The 25,312-nt window shown below is 36.7% G+C and overlaps 1 protein-coding gene across 3 annotated transcripts in view; it reads right to left on the bottom strand.

Moving 5' to 3' along the window:
* IL1RAPL1 (interleukin 1 receptor accessory protein like 1) overlaps positions 1 to 25,312 on the bottom strand; it is a 701,789-nt gene that overhangs the window by 156,794 nt on the left and 519,683 nt on the right. For all 3 annotated transcript variants that reach the window (XM_032679220.1, XM_032679222.1, XM_032679221.1), the window contains one exon: positions 10,103 to 10,177. In XM_032679220.1, the coding sequence (XP_032535111.1) occupies positions 10,103 to 10,177 (75 nt within the window). The remainder of the gene's footprint in view (positions 1 to 10,102; positions 10,178 to 25,312) is intronic.

Consider the following 25,312-nt stretch of genomic DNA (forward strand, 5'->3'; position numbering starts at 1 on the left):
CCAGAAGTTTCAAGCTCAAAAAAGTGAACACTCCTCATAATATATAAATAGCAGGAACACAAAGGTATTGACAGCAACAGAAGTTGGCATCTTAATGGGTTTTGTCCATCTTACTCTAAATGGGTTTTTATGTTTTCATTTGGTTGGGTTTGATATTTGGGGTTTTTTTGGTAAATTCCTCTTTCGTGGTGACTTAGAAGCATTTTAAACAGAAAAAAACAAGATCAAGGGGTTTGCACATCCAGAGACTGCAGGAAACAGTAGCAAAATTTTCCTCTTCCCCAGAACTCTTTCCTCTGTAAAAGCAAGAGCCTATATATTCACTTCTTTCTTGAACTGCTGGCTCAGACTGCCCTGGAAACTATACTCCATTTTCTACCTTATGGAACTCCCAAAATAAAACAACTCTGAAAAAGGATGCCAGATCCATAAAACTAAAACAGGCAGTGAGTCGTAACAGGTATCAGTGCTTCAAAAAAAGTCTTTTGAAAACACTGAGTTATGCTTTGTATGTGTCCCTCTAGTAACTAGTACAATACCATTTTAGTCCTCATTTTAGTTTTTGCTTTAAACTGGTTTGAATTATTATTGCTGTATTCATCAGCATATGTGTCCACTATAGTAAATAAATTATTCTGAACAACACCCTGGAAAAAAAACTAAAGATCATTCATTCCCTAATAGCAATTCCAATTTATTTTGTCTTGGATTTTATCTTCCTAAATGTAACTTTTGTTTGTTTTTGCAAAGAAGAATAATCTCACTGATTGGAGTACTTGCATGACAGAAAATATTTGCATTTATAAGCTTTTTTAAGTGCCTGACCTTTCCAAAACATTAGAAGACTGTAAATGGCACTTTAGATACTGTATCTGTGATAAAATATCTGTTGTTAATTACCACTTGACAAAGGAAAAAAAATATTGTCTCCTCTATTTTTAAATAGTCTTTATTTATGCAAGTATTGAATTTCTTTATTAAAAGTTGAAAAAGTCTTCCAAAAAGAAATCCTTGAATTTTGACTTAAATGGGATGAATGCTCTGTTTAAGAATGACTGGTGGGAGATTAAAACCACACATTAGAAAGGCACAAAAATTCTCTATAATACTCAAACTATAACAAACCTATGAGCATCTTTAGTATCAATCTCTAAACATATTTTAAAATCAGCACCAAGAAGCTAGTCCTCCTATGATTTTTAATGAGCAGAAATGTACCGTGCATGCTCTTAGATATCTCATGAAAGATCAGACTGTGAATGAATGATTAAAAATTACAAGCATTTATTACTTCCAATTAATTGCTTTGAAAGGTGTGAAAGAAATAAAACATATGACCCTACATCCAAAAATCTCCAATCTATTAATTACATTAGTGTACAGAGAAGTAATTTTGCAATGATTGTTATAATTTTTTCTAAATAAGCCTAATGTGGTTAACTGAAGCATGTGCTTCACTTATTTCTGAAGTGAATATGAATAGTCACTTGATATGTTTTATTTAATGGTGAGTATAACATTTTTTTTTAATATTTCCTTTTCTACAAATATTAGTTATTGGAGTGAGATGGGTATGTTAGTAATACACTATTATTATACTATTATTCATAACTATTTAAAGGATACTTTAAGCAGATGAAATGAAATGATAAACTAGAAGGTGCCATTTACTGCAGGGTTCTGGGTAGATGCTCAAGATGGGCCTTGCAAATAACTATATCCTGAGGTATAAAGTTAAATTTGGGGTTTACTGAGCTGAATGCCTTTTCTCTTTAACTTTGTACCTCCATGGTTCTCAAGAGTTACCTGTGAGTTCAGTGAAAAAAGTGTTTAACACTTGTTTCTTTGTATTTGGTCTTTTATTTGCATACACTTCCAGATAGGCATGAAACCTAAGTGCTGAATAAATCTCTTGCTTCAAGTGATATTTTACTTTCTCGTTTGGAAAATAGCAAAAGTACCTAAGCAGTCCATTGTCAGAATTTTACGTCAGGCAAAAGAATAAGAAATTAAAAGAGGACAGATTGTGGAAAATACTACTGTGTTATTTTTTGCTTATAACTGTCCAAAGCATTCTAAGATGGATATAGGGCACCAGTTATGGTTGACATGGGAATGTTGAACACATTGCTGGTAATTTGCTGTCAAATATGAAATTTAGACTAATAACCATGTGTATCCTAATATCCTCGAGCCTAATCCAAAACCAAGGAGTTCATGGACCTATAGTTCTTCATCATGCATTCATTACTACCAAAATGCTATATGAAGGTTTACAATATATGCCATAATTAAACTATTGTTGAGATATTTTTTTTAACATCAATTATGCTATGCAGCATCAAATTGAATTTCTGTATTTTTTTTATTTACAAGTTCCTCAGATATTAAATATATAAAATTAAATAGCTAGTAAATTGGACATTTATGACAAATATGTGTTGACTATCTTAGGATGATGTGTGTTCATCTATAATATCTTATGTAAACAGACATGATAGCACTTCAACTGCACAATTTGAAGTCTCATTGTTACACGTGTTAACAAATATAAAAAAAATCCTGTTCGACTGATTGCTTCAAAATATTCATACTACTATGATATTCTAAACTAAGAGTTTATCAAAAGCATTTAAGCCTTTGAGACCTTTAGAGTTCCTTCAAATATCTTTCCATTTCCTACTGACACGACAAGCTGTCAAATCCCTGATAATTATTGCTGCTAAGAATGCATGTAGATTTAGATGGATTTGTCATAATGAAACCTGTGTGCAGCACTAAATCTTAATACAAATGTACATTATATCTAAGAAAAAACAATGTTCAGTGCAGCTTCATGTAAAACTACTCCTCATTTGGATTGCATGAGCATGTACTGACTACACCAATAAGGCTGGAAAACATTTATTCTAGAACTGGAAAGCAGGTTAATTCCTGTGAGTAAATATTCTACTAGTGTTTTTCATTCCACCAATACATTATTCTTGAGATCAGCTTTATATGTGAATACCATTGCTGCTCACAAGAGATCCATATCTCTAGAGCAAGATATTCTGGAGGAGTTCATTAATTTAAAATAGTTATTCATTTTAAGTCACAGTATTAAATTTTGAGTTTGACATTTGCTACTTAACATTTTAGTGTGTTTGCATAACACTGTTATGTGATTATTTTTTTCTAATGCAATGAAACACTCGTGTGTCTTTCAGCATTGGACACAATGAATCCCCTATATACAAGTTGGAAGCACAAAGTATAGCTTGAAGAAAAAGTCTGGTAACAAATGATGACAGAACAATGTGAATCCTGATGCTTCAAATTTACAAAATTACAGGGATTTTTAGGACTATAATTTTACATGAAATAATGTACAGTTGAGGTGGTTTGGGCTAGGCCTTCCTTGGTGACCAGTTTGTAACCAAGGGTCTAGATTTACCCAGTATTCCCTACGATTTTTATGTAAACCAGACTATAAGAAGAAAGGAGGAGAGGTCTTCACTCTCTTTCCTTCCAGCAGCTTGGAGGTGCAGGTTCCCTGCTGTTGAGTCTGCCATGTTGGGGAGCGAGGCCTGGTAAGGCCTTGTCGACCTTGGGAGGCGGAGGTTGCCAGTGATCGTCCCGGAGGGACTCTCAGTTGTCCCAAGGAGAGTGGTGGGATATTTCTTTGCTAACTCTTTAGTTACTAGATCTCGGGTTACTGATTGGGATATATATATATTTTATTTTAGTTTTGTTCCCTTTCCCTTCCCCCTTCTCCCTTCACTTTCCCTAGTGAAATTGCATATATTTTAATTGTATATAATTGTAATATAAGTGTAAATATATTTATATATATCGCTTTAGCTGTCTCTCTCTCGTTTTGGGTTTTCTTAGTTGTTTTGTTTTTCTCCCTCTTCTCCCTGAGGTTTTGGGTGGGGGGGGGGGGGCGGGAAACTCCTGTGGTAAGGTTTGGGGACTTGGCAGGGAGCCAGCTTCAAACCATATCAACAGTACATGCCTAAATTGCATTTCTTGGTATGTGGTATTCCGTAGTTATTATGATCTTGGTTATAATAAGTTATACCCTACTGCCTCCCACAGAGTATTCTTTTAAAAGTTTTGCTGTATCTGATCATATTTTACTCTGCTAGTAAAAGACATATGGGTTTTGGTTGTTCAATAAAGTCTTAAGTACGAAACCAAACTTTTGGATGATTATCCAACCGATATGAAAAATCTTTTCAGGTTCCATAGTCTTCTTTCATATTATCAAAATAAACTGGTTGTATTGTACAAACAATCTGAAATAGAAAATTCTCATATATCTAATCTGTACGTAAAGAATGAAATGTGCATAGTTGCAGACAGACTAAACACACACTTTTTATTGCATTAAATCCTATTTAGATGCTTAACACTGAAAGTACCTCAGAAAAGTATGGTATATACTAATCTCTAGAGCAGACATTTCTCAGTGGATTATAATTTGGCATGAACAAACAAGTTTTACTATTCCACCAATAAATCAGATATGTCTCCAAGAAAAAGCATTGATAAGTGAGGTAAAGTTTAAACAAATGCATTGTCTTTTTTAATTTTTTTTTTTTCAAACTCCCCAATTGTTTTCTGAAAGGAAAATCCCAGCTCTCAGGTAAAAAAAACCCAGATGAGAGGTTTGAAGTAAATTATTAATCTACAGTTTTGTTAATTCCCATATGAAACTCTTGCCCATACTATGTTAATCTAATAACAGAATATATCAAAGTGTCCAATTGAATCACATGATCAAAAAAAAGTTAAAATTGGTTTAAAAGACGATGGTGTAATTGGATAAATTTAAAATTCCTTATATAATGAAAAAACCCATGTTCCTGTTACAGAGTGAATATAACATTTATAGGAAATATGTAGAGATAAAATCTGTAATTTTCTCCATTCTTTCATTTCCCTTTCCATCCTGAAAGGAGTCACTGATTGCTAGTTATTCAATATCATTTTAGTTAATTTATTTATACATCTACTGATTAAGCTAGTTAAGGAGTGTTTTTATCTTTAACGAGGTAAATTTGTGTGGAAGATTTTTATGACTAGACAGTACTATAAATGAAGCAGCATTCTTCCATCCCTGATGGGGAGCTTCTTTGTATTATTACTTTAAAAATAGTTTATTAAAAATAGTTTAATCAATTTTTTTCTTGAATATATTCAGGAAAGGGGGATAAAGAAGAAATCCCCAATTCACAATGTAATAGTTTAAATTTATCAAAATAATGCCCTAGATAAAAAAGGAGAGACATTCACTGCATATTTGGTCACAAGAATAATACTTTTGTGTTGGATGATATTCAGGAAAATTCACTTTATTCAGATGACAGAGAAAATGTTTAGGTTCCTGTACAAACTTTGCTTTTAGGTCCATTCATAAAGTATTGGAAATTTTTTATTCCTTTTTTTTTTCCCCCCCTTCTCTAACTTCAAGGCTAGCTAAAAATAATTCAACAATAGCTTTATTATTCTAGGTGAATTTTGGCACGTAAAATTACAGCCTTGTGCAGAACCAGGAAACACATTGAAAAAAATTGGGGAGAACAATGTCTAACTACCTTGTGAGGTGTTTAAAGTAATTGTTTCATGTTTTGTAATTTTTTAATTCAGATCCATTACTGTTGGTTATGGAATCATATCTGTCTTCTTTAGTAACATGAGACGAACCAACTGGATACTAAAATCAAATTGTCTCAAGTATTCTTTGTTACCTTGAGAGGGACAGATATGGGACAGTTCTGGAAGCAAAAACAGATTCATCTGAATGACGGGTAAATTTAAAAAGACTCAGAAATTACAAAAAAACCCACAACCATAACTTTTTTTTATATAAATTTATATATCATGAATATCGTATATTTATATCATAAATATATAAGATCGGCATGAATGTAGATTTAAAAATACAGTTGCCTGAAGTTTTAGAATTTTTTGTATGTAAGAAACAAAACCAGTACACCTGTTCTAGAACAAGCAGCAGTCACAAGTATTGAGGCCATGTTGATGAGAACACAGCTGCGATGGGCAGGGCACGTCTCCAGGATGAAGGACCAACCACCGCCTCCCTAAGATCCTGCTTTATGGTGAACTTGTCACCGGCTGCCACATGAGAGGAACCCCAAAGAGAAGATACAAGGACTCCCTGAAACAACATTTCAGCCTTGGCCATATTGATCACCATAACTGGTCTACTCTGGCCTCCAATCGGGAGGCCTGGAGACACACCATCTATAACGCTGCGGATGCCTTTGAGAACACACACGGGATCATTCTCGAGGAGAAAAGGCAATGCAGAAAGAACCGTGTCTTGCAGAATACACCATCTAAGGAGTTTTTCTGCTGCGCCTTTTACAATCGGACATACCTGCCTCATATTGACCTTTTCAGCCACCAGCGCACTTGTGACAAACATGGGTAGAGACCTTTCCCTAATCTTTGTTCGTGAAGCCCGACCATGATGAAATAAATCTGAATGAAAAGGTTTGTGCTTTTATTATTATTACAAGGAGGGTTTATGTTAGCAGGGATTGGTTTGTCTGATTTTGCTAGCCTGTAGAAGGTAAGAGGAAGAATATTGTGGGATTCAGTTCCTTAGGTCATTATGTTCTTCATTACCCTGCATTGCCTCCTTTGTCCTCCCACTGATTGTCAGCTTTTCTCCCCTCCCTGAAATATGCTGCTACCAGACTACAGGGTGGCTCAGAGATGAGTGGGAAACACTCTTCATCTTCTTACATCTCCAAGCTTTGCAGGATGCAATCTTTCGAAGACTGTATTTAACATAATATTTTATCTGGAGTGGTTGTTTCCAGAGAAGAAATTTATACTGAGGTCACCACCACTGCCTAAAAACCCTTTAACAGCAGAAAAGCTTAAAAAGGAGTGTTTTTACCCCTGCAACAGGATTAAGTAAATGATTACAAAATTGGAAGTGAAATAACAAAAAACATTAAGTGTAGAACAGGATAAATTGGAAACTAATCCCTCTTTCCTCATCTATGTTTCTCTGCTTAATTCTTTGGCTGTCCCATAGGGATTTTATATGAAAAGCCTTTGAGAAATTAACTTCTCCTTCAATTTTTATCCTGTGCTTCTATCTTATGCATTTCTAGTTACTATTCAATGTAATAAACAGATATTTCTGATGAGATCTCAAGATACTTGTGACTCTCTAAAGTTGCTCATTTCAGTGCAGCCCTGTTTAACACTCTCTCAGATATCAGTTGAGTAGCATAGTACCTCTTCCACAACTAACTGTGGACAACTCGAGCATGATGGGAGGTTCATTGGATTGAGGTGTGCAGATTCTCCAGCTCTCCTTTCTTTCCTTTTGTCTTATCAACTCAGACTGCAGCAAGCTGATGCCATAACACTCTCTCAGTCACTCCTTAGAGAAATTCCTTTCTTAGTGTGATGCTGTTTTATGGAAGCCATGCAAAATAACAGGTCTGTGGTCCCATGATATTAATTTCAATTGCTGGTATACAGAAGAAGCCAATATATCCCAATGATAAATGTCACGTATCTCTATCACTCAGCAGTGCTGGAGCCAAATGAAAAAGATATGTCTGGAGTCTTCCCACGTTGATTTAGACACTAAATGGAGGTGCCCTGTTTAAGTACTGAACTCCAGTAGCTTGTTCAGCAGAAAACCCACGGGACTTACTGATGCCTTCCTCAACAGTGTGCCCAGCACCACTCCAAAGGGGAAGATTTGGAGGTAAGCCATCAGTACTGACTTTTTAGTACACTATGTGCACCTGCAGCTGCACACACATGCCTGCAAATTAGGTGTGCACCTCCCAGAGCATACCCTGACACGGGCAACCTGCTTCATTTCTGACTCAGGACAGAGGACTGCAAGGTGAGAAGGACAGAAATGTGGGTGAAGAGTAGGGATTGCCCCAGCTCTCCACCACACCGGCTGGTGACCTGCTAATGAAATCCTAGACTACCTCAAGTTCCCTGTCCCTTGCTCTCTCTTTACTTTTGGAATGGGATTGCCACCTTTTCCACTTCTCCAGCTTCCACCAAAATGTTTGTTTTCCAAATAAGGGACAAACACACCATCCCAAACATATTCTAGAGGACTAAGATATTTTGTGGCAGTGTCTAGACCAGTCTGCAACATGTGGTCACCCCAAGACTCAGGTAGGCACCCAAGTTTCATGTCAGTGAATTTCGGCATTATTCTGATGATAAAATATTCTGCATTTTTTGCGAGGTATGAACTGGCCCCCAGAACTGGCTTTCCTCAGGGAAACATAGACCTTTCAAAGGTTATCCAGAAGGACCAAGGCATTAAATCTAGAGAGTGGAACAACACAATTTCTGTATCAGGGAACTATCAATTTTTTGTACTTGCTCCAGTACTCACAGGCTATTTCACAGTCTTTTAAACAACAAATTAATATATTCTTGTAACTTCTTGACATAAGGCTAAGTACTGTAGATTCACGTTCATTTATGGTCAGATTTTCCCATCTGTGTCTGAGAGTGACATTTTCAAGTTAACTCTTTCACATTCATCAACAGGTATTTAGTTTTCTGAATAGGATCTTTTTAAAACCTAGCTCTTTTCAAATTGTTTAATCTGGTTTTTCAGAACTATGAGAAATCAAAACTGAGATTCATTCTAAAAGTCATAGACAAGAAGCCTCTGGCTAACCATTACTAATTACACTTTTCTTGAAGTAGTCTCACTACACAGTAAGTTTAGCAAGACAACATCAAAGCCCAGAAAAGTTCTGCCTTTTGGGGTTTTTATTTTCAACAAAAATATTCCAGTAAGCAACACTAGTTTAGAAACAAATGTGTAGATCATTTTGCTTTCTCTTCTCTAGTCTTGCATACAAACAATAACATAAAATCATATAGGACTGTCATACAGGAAAAGATTTCTGAGTCATCATATCAGAACCAATATCTTCAGAAGAACAGAAAGTAGCTCTAGAAGGAAACGTTACATTTCTCCTTTTCTGTATGATTGTTTTTGAAAAAACCGTATATCAGCACTTCAGAATATTACCTGAATAGCATGAATGATTTAAAGTAATAGTTTATTAATTTCAAAGAAAAGATGAGTTATTCTCTGGCCACTATTAACCACAAGCTGGCAATCACCATAAAATGCTCTGCCAACAACTGTCAGAATTAATTTTCGAACCTTCTGCTTTTTCTGATGGTGTGCTGCAGGATGTACTGAGTTTTATTTTCTCTATTTTTTTTCCTATGAGATTTAGACAGCCACCACATTTGTATCCATTTTCTTCTGTAACTAACATGCTAGAACATCTATCAATAGGCTACTATTCTGACATCAAAGCATAATTCCAAAGTAACCTACTGAGGACTGTTTATTTCTTACAAGTTGCTGTCTGTGTCAATCCAAGAAATCCTGCAAACTGTAGTAACTTACGTGCTTAGTTTTGGAGCCTTAATTGCCTCTACAGCAGTGGGACACTAAAGTGACCAAACATACCCACCATCCACTATTCTAGAAAAAGTGAAACAAAACTTTTTTCATGCATCAATTTCTCTTGATTGGTCTATACGTAAATATTCTTACATTTAGAATAATCAGATGCTATTATGGTAAAATAACTGTTTGCTGGATGATTTGACCAACACAACCTTTATAATTACAGAATATCTTTGCAATTCTGTAGGCATCCACGAAAGCAAAGAAGTCTTGCTTTCACAAGACTTTCACAAGGCTTTCACAATCACAAAATCTCACTGAACCCCACAGTAAGTATATATGCATATATATATATATACAGAAAAGGGGAAGCTACAAAGAAAAGTTCAGATTCACTTATAACTATTGACTTTCAGAAAAACTAAAACCCAGTATCAATAATATTCAAGAAATTAATGTTCAATATTAAATACTAAGATGTTTTTGGGGAACAACAATCTTCTAGATACTCTATGATGCATCTCTGCATGGAAACAAAGTATGTTTAATGTCTTTTCAATGAAATTATTAATGCCAACATGCCATCAGATTACCATAACACATTAACACATCAAATACCTTCATACAATTTGAACAGAGATTACGTTTGCTACTTACCTAATTGGGTCTCCTGAATTGTTAGCTTACTCTCCAAGGGATGTAAAAGCTTTGGTGGTTTATCTGTTAGTGGTGCTAGAAAAGAAAGAAATTCACATATATAGTGTACTGATTATTATTGAGTAGCATACCTATATTGGGTTTTATACCTATTGGTTCAGGAAGGCTTTCGTTTTTCTTTTATTTCAATAATATTCGTGCCTTCAGTAGCTGTAAATGTTTTTGCTTAGACAGTAAATATAGCACCTAATTTTAGAATATTTCACATGCTAAGGCATTAAAGGCACTTGTGTTAAAAAAATAATATCTTTAAACCCTCACAAAAAAACCCCAACATGCACTGACATTGCAATTTTATATTTTCATAAATGTTATCCAGCACTTCACAGTTTGTTGTGATATTTAATTATGTCTCTATAAAATATAGCCATTAACAGAGAAATAAAATAAACTATGCTACTGTAAACCAATTTTGAATAGTTTATGAAAACTTAATTTAAAAAGATATTATCAAAAGTGAAACTTTGTAAAGTGGAGTACTAGAAAAAGGCTCAGTTTTCAAAATCCAAGGGATGGATACAATAAAATAATGTCAAGAATCCTAATAAGATGGCTTCTCTCCTCCCTTTTGGTCTACCCTGAAATACTGGTAGACTTATGCAAACTGTAGAATAGAAAGTGTTTTGTAGTGGTCGAAAACCTTCTGAAGTGTGTTCAAACCATACATCCAAATAGTGCAGCTGTTCTGTTAAATTTATCATTTGTATACTTAATTCATAGAAGTGACATTGATTATTACTACTTTTGTTTCTATTAGGAAGTGTCCTCTTTACTATCTCTGACAGGTGAGTGCATGTCATATGAAAAACAAGAATGATAATTAATTTTTTTAGTACTAATAATAAATATTCATGGGAAAGTTCCAGCTTTTGTAGTCACTTGCAACGTTTTGATATTTTGCTTTTCAAAATTAATTCCTACTTCAGTTTTTAACACAGATTATGGGCTGTCACAGATTTAAAATACATTTGACATTTTCATATAACTCTATAATATTTGTTCCCTTCAACTTGTCAAAATCAATGCTCCTTTTCTTACTGACACACACACATACATATCCATATGTGTATGGGCTTAATCTGCTAAACACACTCATCTGCTGTCAGTGGAACAGCAGTTGCATTCTCTTCACTATGTTTCTTCTGCTCTTTTATTAAATTATCAATTTTCTTTAAAATATACAGCATTAATTTCAACTTTTCAATAATTACAGAGTGGAAACATTATGAACTCATGTTTCTGCTTTACAGAAAATGTCTGGGATGTTGACCCATCAGATCTAGCACTGAATCAAAATTCAGGAGTGGGAAAAGTACTGTATTTGATCCATAGACTTCCTTTCAGTTTTTTCTTCCAACAACAACTTCTATTCTCTATGGGAAATCATTCTCACTGCAGACTTTGGTAAGAACCACAACCCATGTTGTTAATATATGCAGATACATCATTCTTCAACTGAAGTATGAAGTTATTATAAAATTTTTGCCCAGTTTAATTTTCCCATAACTTGTGAGATTCAAAAAATAATTTAACAAAGAAAATGTTACTGAAAATAATAAATTAGACACATATCTGATGTATCATAATCAAGAAGCTAGAAGGATCCTCTGGAAAACAAGTAATCCAATGTCCTGTTGGAAGCAGGTCCAATAGAGCAAGTTGTCAGGACCTCCAGTTGTGTTTTGAACATCTCAATGGATGCAGATTTCACCCACCCCCAGTCACCTTCCGGCCCTGCCCTGGCCTCAGTCCAGTAAATCCATGCCTTTTTGTACAGCAGAGAGCCCAAAATTTGTCACAGTATTCCAGATGTGGCCTCACAGATACTAAATAGCTGTGAAGGATCACCCTCACAGATGTGCTAGCTAAATTCCAAGACCTGTGAAGTTGGCCCTTGCCAACTCATGCTCAGCTTATTGTCCACCTGGGCTAACAGGGCCACTGCTGCAAAGCTTTTTCATACTCAATCAGCACCTGGTTCTGCACTGCAGCACCAGTTATTAACCAGAGGTTATTCCACTTCTAGACCCAGACATTGCATTTGCCTTTGCTGTACTCCATGACTTTCTCCAGCTTGTCAAGGCCTCCTGAAAGACCATCCCTACTCTCTACTTTGTCACCCATTCCTCCCATTTTGCTGAGAGTGCACTCTGTCCCATCATCCAGGAATACATAAAACCTCTAAGCAACAGTAAAACAAATATATACCAGAACTGTGTGATACACTTATTTTAAAGAGAAATTTACCAATATCTCTGGCCAGTAAGAGTTAATACTTTGTAAGACAGCACAACTCTAAGATCTCTAAACAGGAGGAAATATCCATATTCCATTGTTGGATTCCTTTTATGTCTACCAACCTCACACTGTTGTGAGTATCTCTTTAATACAAGTAAACACAATTCCCAGGGCTAACTCCTTCTTCTGTCTGGAAAAGTGAAAATATTCCTAGGTATTCTGCATTCCAGAGTTTGAGACTGTAGAACAATACTGTGAATGTGGGTAATACAGGCAAGGAAAATAATTTTAATAACTTGATGTGCTTAAAATATCATTTTTTCCAAGGTGACTTAAAAGTTGTCCTCAGTCAATCAGCGCCTTTAGTGTCTGTTATTTAATCTATTTCTTAGCCTGAAAACATATATATGTTCTGGTATATTGATCCCTGTGGCCTGATGCAGAGGTGAGAATTTCTTTATCTGCCTTCTACCTTTCAAGTTCACACTCTCCACAGATAGCAACATTAATGGACACGCAGAGTTACGGTAATCCTCATTTAGGTTCAGAAATTCTGGACTAGACCTATGTGTTTTCTATAAACTCTTTCATGTCCTTCAAACCATGTGGAATGACTTCTTCACTGGGTAAACCCACTATTCAAGAGGCTCTTCAAAGCAATAGTATTTTCAGATGGATATATTGAGGCACAGTTAACTACTAAATTAAACAGCAAACCCATAGTTCAAGCCTTTCTTCCTAAATTTTTACTAAGTAGCAAGAATCACCCAAAATTTACAAAACTCACAACTTCATCTGATCTCTTAAACAACTTGAATACCTTTTGTTCTTTTTTTTTTAAATAAATATATGCAGTAAGGCAATAATTTTCATGTCCTACAAAAATATCCACGACTTCAAAGTACTTCCTGTTCTGTACTGCATGCAAAGAACAAGAATTCTTTTGAATATGTTTAAAAATAAAAAGAGAAAATCCTCTTCCCACCAGGTAGTATTTATCAACATGGTTGTCCTACATGAGGAACAGAGTGCTCAGATTCCTATTCTTGAATGAGGGAATTCTCAAGTCTCTTGGCAAGAATCTTAGTTCCTGGATATTATTATCTACTGATGCATGGATTTACTTCTCCCTCTCTCCTCTCTCACTGTCTTTTTTTTTTTTTTGAGATTTTTCTTACCCCACTTAAGAGTCAAGAATGTTATCCCAGACAAAGTTAACCAAAAATGATATATTCCTCTCAGAAAAAAAAAAGAAGGGTTTGACAGGTCAGTGCCTTTTAAAAAAAAAGCTGATCACAAATCAAGCTTACAGCTCATCTTATTTTTGACTCGTGAACCATCACTGATAAGTGATTTGAAATAAATATCTGTCAAACTTGTTTTTTATTAGAAACAAACTGAAGTTTAAAAAAAAAGTGAAGTGACTGATTCTGAAGCTTCATTAAACATTAATATTTAACTTCAGAGACATCACTCAGCTGCAGACATATTGATCCTGCTCAGAGAAAAAGTGCCTAAATTCACATTCCATGTCTATCAGATTGGATGCACATTTGAAATATATTGAACAATTTGTCTTATGGTAGTGAAACCAGGAGCCACACAATCAGTCACCCAAATGGAAACTAGCCAGAATATAATATTTTTACATCAGCCACCTACTTCCATTCTCCTCTTCCTATGTTGCTGCTTTAGCTTTAGATGCACATGGTCACATGCTACATACATACATTTGCTCTGTGAAAAACACAGTTATTTGAAGAGACCAGCCACCTGTTAGAATTTGACACACATAGTGAAGAAATCTTAGTTCAGACTGTACATCAAAATAGCGCTAATCTGGACATCAAAGTGCAACTGCCTCAAACGCACAAGCTTTATAATAGAAAAATGAGAATTTCAAAGATCTGTATTTACATCCGTTTTACAAAATGGTCTCATATGCTCCCTTGAAAATAATTACAAACATTTTTAATTTCTTAGAGGAAGACAGGGCTGTGTGGGATTGTCTGCAACTCAGAAAGACAGATTATTATCTGGATATTTCTTTCAAGGGCAAAAATTCACGTGAATAGCTGCCTTACTTGGCCAGTCTGAGCTATATATATTTTAGAAAATATCTTATTCAACGATTTTATTGAAGTAAAAATTACTTTTTGAGGATGAAAATTCTTCTGATTTTTCTGAGATTTGAGATAATACAATAGGATTAAATCTCTTGTGTTTATGAACTTAGACCATTTCTAGAAAAAAATACTGACATGCCCCTGGAAGATACAATTATAGCACAGGATTAAGTAGGGGGAAGAATTCATTACTATGTGAAGGAAAATATTCCTACAGTTTGAAATCAAGGGACATCAAAAACATGGAGTTCTTTTCTTGAAGTCTACGCTATTTCTTTTAATTCACCCCACAGTTCAAAAAGTTGCTCCACCTCTTTGCTTACCTGTAGAAATTTAAGAGAATTCCTCATTCCAGTATGCCTTCCTGCTAATTTTCTGAGCTTATGTCTCTTTTTCTCCTCTCTTTGTGGTGTAAATTTTGTCATAGGTAAATGATTGAGGAAACAAGGCACTTCTGTCAGAGGAGGGATATCAGGTCTGACTGGCTATAAAGCTGAACAGATTGCCCAGAAAAGTTGTGGATGCTCCATCCCTGGTGGTGTTCAAGGCCAGGCTGGATGGGGCCCTGAGCAACCTGCTCTAGTGGAAGGTGATCCTGCCTATGGCAGGGGTATTGAAACAAGATGATATTTAAGGCCCCTTTTAACCCAAACCATTCTATGATTCTGTGACAGTACCTGGCACTGCTGCCTGCTCCACATGCTCTCAGAGTTGGCCACTGCTTTGCTGTGAAGTGCATGTGGTGTGCTCGCCCCTCCAACTCCCACATCTCAGCATTTATTCAAGCATTGTCAAGCATGATAATCTTATACCAACAACGGTGGAGAGGTTTGAAATTAGAGTAAAACAATGGATTTGGGTTTTAGATTGCTATGTTTATGTGTCTTTTTCATGAGAGAACTCTTGAAATAAAGCACAGTCATTGGAAAGCCATCAGCTGTGAAATGATGAAATCGATTGTCATATTTAGGAATCATAAGTAATTATGAGAATAGGAGGAAAAACTATAGTATTTCAGTTGATAATTACAGTGCCTTGGAAAACACCAATGTATACTTTTATGCTTGGTTTCTCCTTTTTAATAATAATGCCTGTAAAAGAAATAATGCAGTTGTAGTAATCTACAGTAGACTGCAATAAAATTAATTATGTGCAGCCTGAAGCTGCACTCTTGAAACATTAACCTACACAGTCACTGTCCAGATGAATATTCATACTGAGAACTCTGAGGTTCCTCAGAGCAAAAGAAAGTAATGCAATGCAAGGGTGTTGGGTTTTTTTCTTTATTCCTCCTTACATAGATATAGCCACATATATTCAGATATATCTCTAGAGAAATCACTGCCTTTTAAAAAATAAATATGTGGCAGGGTCTTTCATAAGAAGGGAATTCTTTATACATGTTTGAGCCTCCTAACAACCTTAAATCTCAGTTCTCAGTTACATTCAGATTAGTTGTCATTCACAAGGGCATCATTTAAAATCACGTATGCCATGAATTGCACAGCAGCCCGCTAAGAATATTCTGCTTCACTGTGTGAACTCTGAATCAAGCAGTTCAAACAGAGGGCAGATACGTACAAGGATACTGAAGACATGCCTGTGAAGCCATAGGCATATGACAGTAAATGAGCTGTCTAATGTGACTTAGTTATCACTATGACTGACTGAAGATCAGCTTTTATCTTCTGAAATGTTCACATAAATCTTGCACTGAGAGACAAAAAAGTCTCTCTCTTTTCTCAGTTTATGTCTGTGTCATTGTCTTTTTACCACATATTAGAAAAAAACAATCCCCCACTCCTATTCCTTGAGCATACAAATGAAAATGGTCTTTATTTTTCATACCTAATAATTTCTTCTGAGGTTTTTCCCAGAGTGGTTACAATCCTTAATTTTTTTACATAAGAAAATTCTCCTAAAAAGAACTATATAATATATTCAATAGAATATTTGCCCTTCCTGTAAGGAAGTGCAGAAGCAGCTAAACTGGTAACTAATAAAGAGGTTGTTATTATGCAAAAGTTTCCGTGATCCATATAGAAAAGAGGCACTGTTAAAATGAAATCTAAAAGACAGGAGGAATATTTCTAAGAAGCCTTTTAAGATATTTTAATCCTGTGAGTTCCCTGTGATTAACAACACATTGAATACTGGAGAAGAGCAAATGCAACCAGATGTTGGGGTTTTCATTATCTGCTCATCGCTAATTGAATCTGATGTGACACTTGTGCTACCCCTAGGACTTCAGAGATGTTAGTTTTCTTGAACACACAGTGACATTTCCCAGTGATTATCTCCGAGGAAAAAGTACAAATAATCAAAATGCTGCCATAGCAGATGTGAATAGAGTCTTGAAATACAAAAGAACCAAAGAGTAAATGTAGTTAAACTTTTGAGTGAAATATCAGTCTAACATCTTGATAGTATTGGTCTCCTTCTGTGTGGTAGATCTAGAATTTATATATTGATCTTATAAAGAAGAAGAGTAGGAATAAAGCAAGGCTTTGATCCTAAAATTGTTTAATTATAGAGAGAGGGTTCCCTCTCTTCCACAAAAAAACCCCAAAAAACAAACAAAAAAAAAACAAACCCAAAACACAAAAAGACTGAAGAAAAAAACCCACAAAAACGCTGAAGAATCTAAAACACCCAAATTCTTTTTTTTCTCTTGCATAAAGTTTCTCTGCACTACAACACTGTTTCTGTACAAAACTGATTCCTAAAGCGAGATAATGGAAATGAGATTTTCTAGGTAGATCTGTGAAAAGGATGTCATTATAAAGCCTGGTCTTTCTGCATGATCGGTATGCTAAAGCCTGGTCCATCTACATGTCCCTGCACTTGTATCTAAGAGGTGTCAGACCATCTGAAAAAAAAAAAAGGAAAAAAAAAGAGATGGTCACTGCTGTTGTTGCTATAAAAAAGCAGGTGATATATTATCAGTGTATTTAATGAAGATAAAAGCTCTTGTTAACAAAATAATTAAATGATGCATCAAGGAGCACTTCCACCAGTAGATCCCCCGGTATTTCAGCTTAATGATGAAGCTCACCAGCATGTCATTCAGTGGGAATGGTTATAACCCATGAGGGAATTTGCTCCTATATCTACATGTTAGATTACACCTTTGTTTAGAAGAGTCTTCAGTGAAGTGGTATGTTTTTAAATCTTGTATAAGGCTTGTGAAAGAAATAGAAACATACTCAGTGCTCTTAACACCTGGGCTACCTGAATAGATGTCATATTCATGAAGCAAAACGGAGAGTTACATAAACCATGAGATTTAGTCAAACAGTTATGAAAGGCCAGACTCACACATTATCAACAAGCAAGCATTCTGCAACACATTATTAAAACTTCTCTGCATATCATCATAGATTCACTTCTCATAAAATTACCTTAATCTGTTATCTTTCCTTTTATTTCTGCATTAAAATACAGAAAATATGGGGATGGAAGTTATATTCTCTGTGGCTAGACCAAATATACATTTTCTTAACAATTACTCTATTCTTATTACCAGATGACCCCCAGAAAAACTCATTTATACAGTGGAATTATTCAGTGATACCTACATTTCTTTTTCAGCTTACCTTCACACTTGACATTGAATTTAAGTATTCACTGTTATTTCTTGTCCTCAATCTTTTCACAATCATTATAATTTCCCCTTGAAATTTAGCAATAGTTTCCTTTTTTTTTTCCCCTATTATTTGTGTATTCTGTGTCAGATTTAGATTTCAAAACCAAGTAAATGCAGAGTGTTTTAGAATCAACGAGTCATTGAGGTTGGACAAGACCTTTAAGATCATTGAGTCCAACTGTTAACCCAGCACTGCCCAGTCCACCACTAAGCCATGTCCCTAAGGGTCACATCTGCAGGTCTTTTAAGGACCTACAGGGATGGTGACTCCATCACTTCCCTACGAAGCCTGTTCCAATGCCTTTTCTCTGGACATATTCTAGCACTTCAATGTTTTTCTTGTAGTGAGAGGCCAAAACTGAACACAGGATTCAAGGTGTGGCCTCACCAGTGCCGAGTACACAGGAACAATCACTGCCCTGGTCCTGCTGGACACACTATTTCTGATACAAGCCAGGTTGTCGTTGGCTTTCTTGGCCACTTGGGTACACTCCTGGCTCATGTTCAGCTGTCTATGGACCAGCATTCCCAGGTCCTTGTCTGTCTGAAGCCTTTTCCAGCCACAATTTAAAGTACCTCATTAAAAGTAGCATCAGTAGAATGCTGATTTTAGGAATGGTAACACTGTGAAACTGTCCCTGCCTTGCTTTTATTATTCTCTCCTTCTTCGAGAGTTAGGGCAGATAGTTCTTAGAAATACAGTAGCTCACAGCCTTTGAACACAAATTCTAGATACTCTCTGTTTTTTTTTCTTTCATAATTAAATCTTTCTGCTGATAATGCTGACATTTCAAAGCAAGATATCTCAGCCTCTGAGGAAGCCTTGTAAAGGGAATAGGACCCAATGCACCCTGACCACTTCAACTCTTCCAGTGAGCTGACATTTAAAGGCCTTGCAATTAAAGGTTTTACATATTTCATAGAGTTTTCACTTTCAGGATTTGAAGACAACCTTTAATTCTGTTCCTCTATTTTAAAGTCGTCTGATTTAAAAGGTGACCTGCTCTAATTCTCTCTGCTCTAGTTCTGTCTTAGAGTTATAAACCTCTTTTGTTTTCCAAGTGATTTCAGTGATTAGGTCTTCTGAGTATGTCTTTGCTCTGCTAGAAATTTGGACATTCTTGTGACCGAAAAATTGAAAAAAATCCATGGTTTATACTTTTATGAACAGTGAGAAGGCTTTTGTTTTTTTTATTTTTGTACTTCTCATTGAGACGACTTGGTCTTTTTTGTCCTCTTGGATGGCTTTTTTTGATCTGCTCCATTGAGGCATGGTTTTTGTTTTAAAGTTGAGAGATTTTGGACAGCAAGAAAGTAAATATCACTCCTAACCTTCAAGAAGGGCTAGAAGGAGGAACTTGGGAACATAGACTGGCTAGCCTTACCTTGATCTCTAAGAAGTTGATGGAACAAATAGTCCTGAAAACCATTTCCAAGTACATTAAGAACAAGATGATGATTGGGAGTAGTCAGCATGGATTTACAAAGGGAAATTGCGCTTAACTGACCTGGTAGCCTTCAGTGACAAGATGACTGGCTCAGTAGGCCTGCAGACAGAAGTCAATGCTGTTTATCTTGACTTTACAAGGCTTTTGTCTCACTGACAAACTTGTGAAGTATGGACTAAGTATATGGATAGTAAGATGAGTTGAAAGCTGAGTGAACTGTTGGACTAAAGAGGGCTGCAACCAGCAGCACAAAGTCTAACTGGAGGCCTGGACCAGCAGTGTATCCCAAGGATCAATGGTGGTTCAACACTGTTTATCTTTAGTGACCCAGATAACAGAACACAAAACTGGGAAGAGTGGTTGATGACAAACCAGATGTGTGCTACCACTCAGGAGACCTTGACAGGCTGGAGAAATGGTCTGACAGGAACCTCATGAAGTTCAACAAGGTGAAATGGCAAGTCCTGTCTCTGGGGAGTAGCAATTCCAAACTTCAGTCCAAACAAACAGCTGAAAATCAGATTGGCAGGGAAGGACCTTTGATTCACAGAGAACAAATTAGCCATAAGGCAGCAATGTGCTCTTGCAGCAGTGAAGACCAACAACACCCTGGGCTGCATCAAGGAGAGCATGGCCAGCAGGTTGAAGGTCATTCTTCTCCTTTGCTCAGCTGTGATGAGACACATCTGGAGCACTGTTTCAGGGCTGGACCCTCCAGTACAAGAGAGATATAGACATAAGGACAATGAAGGGCCACCTTGAAGATTACGGGATTGGAGCATTTCAGACAAGGAGAGAGAGCTGAGACTGCTCATCCCAGAGAAGAGGGCACTCAAAGGGATTTTGTCCAATGTAAAAAACCATGTGGGAATGGCGGAAGTGGGAAGTGAGAAGACAACAGAGCCACGCTCTTCTCAGCTGTGCTAAGGAAGAAGATGGGAGGCAGCAGCACAAAACACAGGAAATTCCACTTCAACACAAGAAAAACAGTGTTCACTACACAGGTGGTCATGCACAGGAACACATTCCCCAGAGATGCTGCAGTGTCCATCATTGGAGATACTCAAAACCCAAATGGACATGACCTTCAGCAACCTACCCTGACTGATCCTTTTCTGAGCAGGGGATCTGACCAAAATACCTCTAGTAGTTCTCCACTTGCTGTTTAATTTTTAGCAAATATTTGCTTTTTTTCAAACAGGCTTAGAAAGTCTAGAGAATTCCCTGGATATCCTCAGTAGTTAGTGTCCATGCAGCAGATGGGATGGGGGACATAGTAATTGCACTATACAACTCTAAAGTTTATCATACAGATGTTCTGTCTGGTTCTCTACTGTGTGCTCAGACCCTCCCATTATAACAGCAAACATCCTGGCACAGAGGACTTCAGGTTTGCATTATCTCTATACAAATCTCGTCTGAAGCCTTAGCAGCACAGTTTTAGTTACTGTAGCTTTTCTGTTTTGTAAGAATGTAGGAAATCAAGGTCTATCATAGGATATTAAAACGAAAAAAGTTACACAGTCAATATAAGTGGAGAGAGAGCATGCTTGAGAACAATAATATTTGACACATATTGTCCATTTGATGTGCCAAGCTTTAAAGAAAGCTCTCTATGCAAACCCAGTATGGCAGATGTTATATTAGCACGTATCATACAGTTACTTGGCAACAAACAGAGATTAGACATGATAAACATTTGGTCTGCAGAAATGTTATCAGAGCTGGTGGTTACACAACCATATTTAATGCTTGGTGTATAAAAAAATCCACTCTAGTTGTGTATATATAAAATGTCTGTAAAACAAACTACAAAACAAGAAAATCTTATTGAAATAATATTCCTATTACATAAAACAAACAAACAAACAACACAAAGCTCCCTCTTGTAATTAGAAACAAGTTGATAAAACACATTGTTGCTGGCAAACAATGAGCATCATGCTTGATTTTTTTTCCCAGACAATGTAACTAGGAAATGATGAGAGAATTTTACTCTTTAATTGATCCCTCCCCCCCCCCCAAATAGATCTTCTCTTACTCTTCATTGGAAACAGAAAACAGTGGTTGGGCAAAGTTATTTTTATTAATTAAGGAAATTCATGCCTGTTAAACATCTGCACATTACTTTTCTCTGGCTAGAAGCATACGAGTTTTCTTTGGTTATAAATCTATGTCATCCTATTTCTTTCCGGAATCTGTACCATCATAAATTCACAATAAGTCTCTTGATTATTATTGCACTCTTGTCTTCATAATCAAATACCTTAGGCTAGAGGAAATAGAATTGGAAGGCTTTCCTTTGGTTTTCCCCAAACTTGTTATTCCTTCTGAATCTAAGGATGGATTTTTATTGGAATGTACATGTTGTTTACACAGAAAAGTAAAGGTTATTCAGACATTTTTTAATTCTGAAGTTTTCAGTAGAAATGTGTATATTTCCTGGAAGAAATATCTAAAGGAAAACTCATGACATATTATTTTGGTGTTTCTGTGTTTAAAATAAAATTATTCATTTTTGATGCAACATTTAGAGTAAGATCTCCTTAATATTCGTCTTTGTCTGTGTAGGTTTTTGCTTCTTAGTTCTTGTGGTACAAGCATTTTATTTTTTGCAATATTTTGGTTTGAATCAAGGCTGAAACTAGAAGATAAGAAATACTACAAACCTTTTCAACTAAGGGACTCATTAAATATGTTAGAATTTTCTAATCTGTTTTGGAGTTTGTTTACAAGGCACTGTTCAGTGTTATACAGAGGTGTATGAACCCCACTAGAAAGGACATTTTAGGACACTGAGGGGTCTGGGCTAAAAGACTATTTCAGAAGTTCACTACAGTGTGCTGGTGAGTGAGGGAAGAGTGCACTGCTAACAGATCTGTGCTGCTTCTAGTGTTTGAGCTACATGCTGCTGCACAATACTTCTCTGTAGCATATCCTTAGGGATTCAGGAGCCTTAATCCAGTTTCCAAAGATGGGGTAGATACTTAGCAGCCTGAGTGTCATGCCAGTTCTCAAAAACTCATGACTTGATATGGATCCCCTTTTGTTTATGTCCTACGCTTTTGTAAATCCCACTTGGTACCATAATGCTTGGGTAAATCTAGGAGTAGGAATCTGAATCCCTGGAAAGAAAGTGACTTCCCTGAAAAGTTTTCTTTGGCTGAAAACTCAGTTTTCCAGCAAGTTAGACTCTTTCCCAATGGAAAACAAATCTGTAATGCAGAGTCTGTGTAGAAAGTAGCAGCATGAGCCATTTTGCATACAAGTACTCTTTGATTCTGTTTATGTTGTTGAATTTTCCCTTTATGTTCAAAGTACATTACATGCCATGCTGCAGAAATGAGAAAAATAGCTGTCACTTCAACCACAAGATAATAAAAAAACCCCAAACCTGTATGGAACCTGAAAGTGTAGATCTGTAACACTCCTATAAGAAATGAAGTAGATTTTACTGAGTCATAAAGAAAGAAAAAGATCAAATCATAAATGTAGAAATTTTTACAGATGACAAATAAAAATCATAGCAAGAACAGGAAAAAATTGTTTTCATGAGAAAATACTTATACTGATTGGGAGATTGTCCCTTGGAAATATTTCATCCTTGTGTTCCATTTTGATAGCAAGGAATAAATTTCCATTCCACAAACAGCTGAGTGTAGTAGCTATTACATTACATGGCTCTGGGTCTTTTAAGTAGAGAAAGAAGGCAAATAGAAATTGTTATCCAGCAGTAATAGCCATATCTTTGCTATGTAGTGCACGGGCTAGGAATAGTCTGCCCCAAGGACTCATATCTCTGTTTAATACTCTTAAATTCTCAGTAATAAAAATAGGCCCTGCGTTACAATTAATATTTAGGCAGTAAACATTGGGACACAATGCCTCCACAGGCAGTACAGGAAGCTGCTATATCAGAGGGAGAGAAAAAGGTCTTCTAAGTCAAATGAACAACAGGTGATACCTTCTGCTTCTACATTACATTCAAATAATCACATTGGGTTGGAAGAAACCTTAGGGATCACCTAGTTCCAACACCCCTTCAACACAGGCAGGGAAACCTTTCACTAGACCAGATTGCTCAGAACTCCATCCAACCTGGCCTTGAACACCTCCAGGAATGATCTTCTCTCTGCAACCTGTTTCAGTGTCTCACCACCCTCACAGTGAAGAATTTCTTCGTTATGTCTGATATAAACCTTCCTCTTTCAAGTTAAAGCCATTTCCCCTTGTGCTATCACTTCATGACCCTGTAAAAGTCTATGTCCAGATTTTTTCTAGCCCCCCTTCAGGTACTGTAAGGCTGCTATAAGGTCTCCTTGGAATCTTCTCTTCTCCAGGATGAACAACCCCAGCTCTCTCAGCCTTCCCTCACAGGAGAGGTGATCCATTCCTTTAATCATCTTGATGGCTTCCTCTGGACTCACTCCAAGAGGTCCATGTCCTTCCTGTGCTGACGATCCCAGAGCTGGATGCAGCATTTCAGGTGAGGTTTCTGAGTGGAGAAGCGGGGGAGAACTATGTCCCTCGACCTGCTGGTCATGCCTCTTTTGATGCAACCCAGGACACGGTTGGCTTCTGGGTTGTGAGCACATATTGAGCTTCTTGTCAACCAAAACCTTCAAGTCCTTCTCGGCAGGGCTGCTCTCAATCCATTCTCTGCCCAGCCTGTCCTTGAGTTTGGGATTGCCCTAATCCAGGTGCAGGACTTTGCACTTGACTTTGTTGAACTTCATGAATTTCACGTAGGCCCAGCACGCTGACCACACAACACAGCCTGGTGTCATCAGCATCACCCACTTGCTGAGGGTGCACTCCATCCCACTGTCCCTGTCACTAACAGAGATTTTAAACAATGCTGATCACAATACCTGCCCCCAAGGAACACCATTCATCACTGGTCTCCACTTGGACATCAAGCTGTTGACTGCAACTCACTGAGTGCAAACATACAGCCAATTTTTTATCCATCCATCAAATGCATGTTTCTCCAGTTTAGAGAAAAGGATGTCATGCAGGATGGTATCAAATACTTTGCACATCATCCAGGTAGATGATGTTAGTCACTCTTCCTTTATCCACTAATACCATAACTCCATCAATAAAAGGCCACCATATTTTTCAGACACAATTTGTCTCTAGTGAACCTGTGTTGGTTGTCACCAATCACCTTTTTATCTTACACATGCCTTTAGCAGAGTTTCTAGGAGAATCTGCTCCATGATCTTGCCAGGCACTGAGGTGAGACTAAGGTGAGACTTACTGGGTCTTCCTTTTTTTTTTTTAGCTTTTTTAAAAGGAAGTTATGTTTCTCCTTTTCCTATCAATGGGAACTTCATTGGACTGCCCCAGTTTCTCAAATATGATGGATAGTGGCTTAGCCACTTCATCTGTCAGTTCCCTCAGGACATAAGGATGCATATCCTCATCAGATCCCATGGACTTGTGCACTTGAGATATTCTCTAACATGATCTTTTCATGCAGCGGGTGGTTCTTAATTCTCCCAGTCCCTGTACTTGTCTTCTATGACTTGGGTAGTGTGGCTGGAGAACAGTGAAGATGAAGACCAAGTTAAAAAAGTGGTTGAGTACATGAGCCTTTTCCATATCCCAGGTAACCAGGTATTCTGTGTCGTTCCAGAGAGGACCCATATTCCAAGAAAAAGTAAACTAAACTTGGAAAGAAGCAGTA

The sequence above is a fragment of the Chiroxiphia lanceolata genome, chromosome 2 (assembly GCF_009829145.1).
Source record: "Chiroxiphia lanceolata isolate bChiLan1 chromosome 2, bChiLan1.pri, whole genome shotgun sequence".
Taxonomy (NCBI): domain Eukaryota; kingdom Metazoa; phylum Chordata; class Aves; order Passeriformes; family Pipridae; genus Chiroxiphia; species Chiroxiphia lanceolata.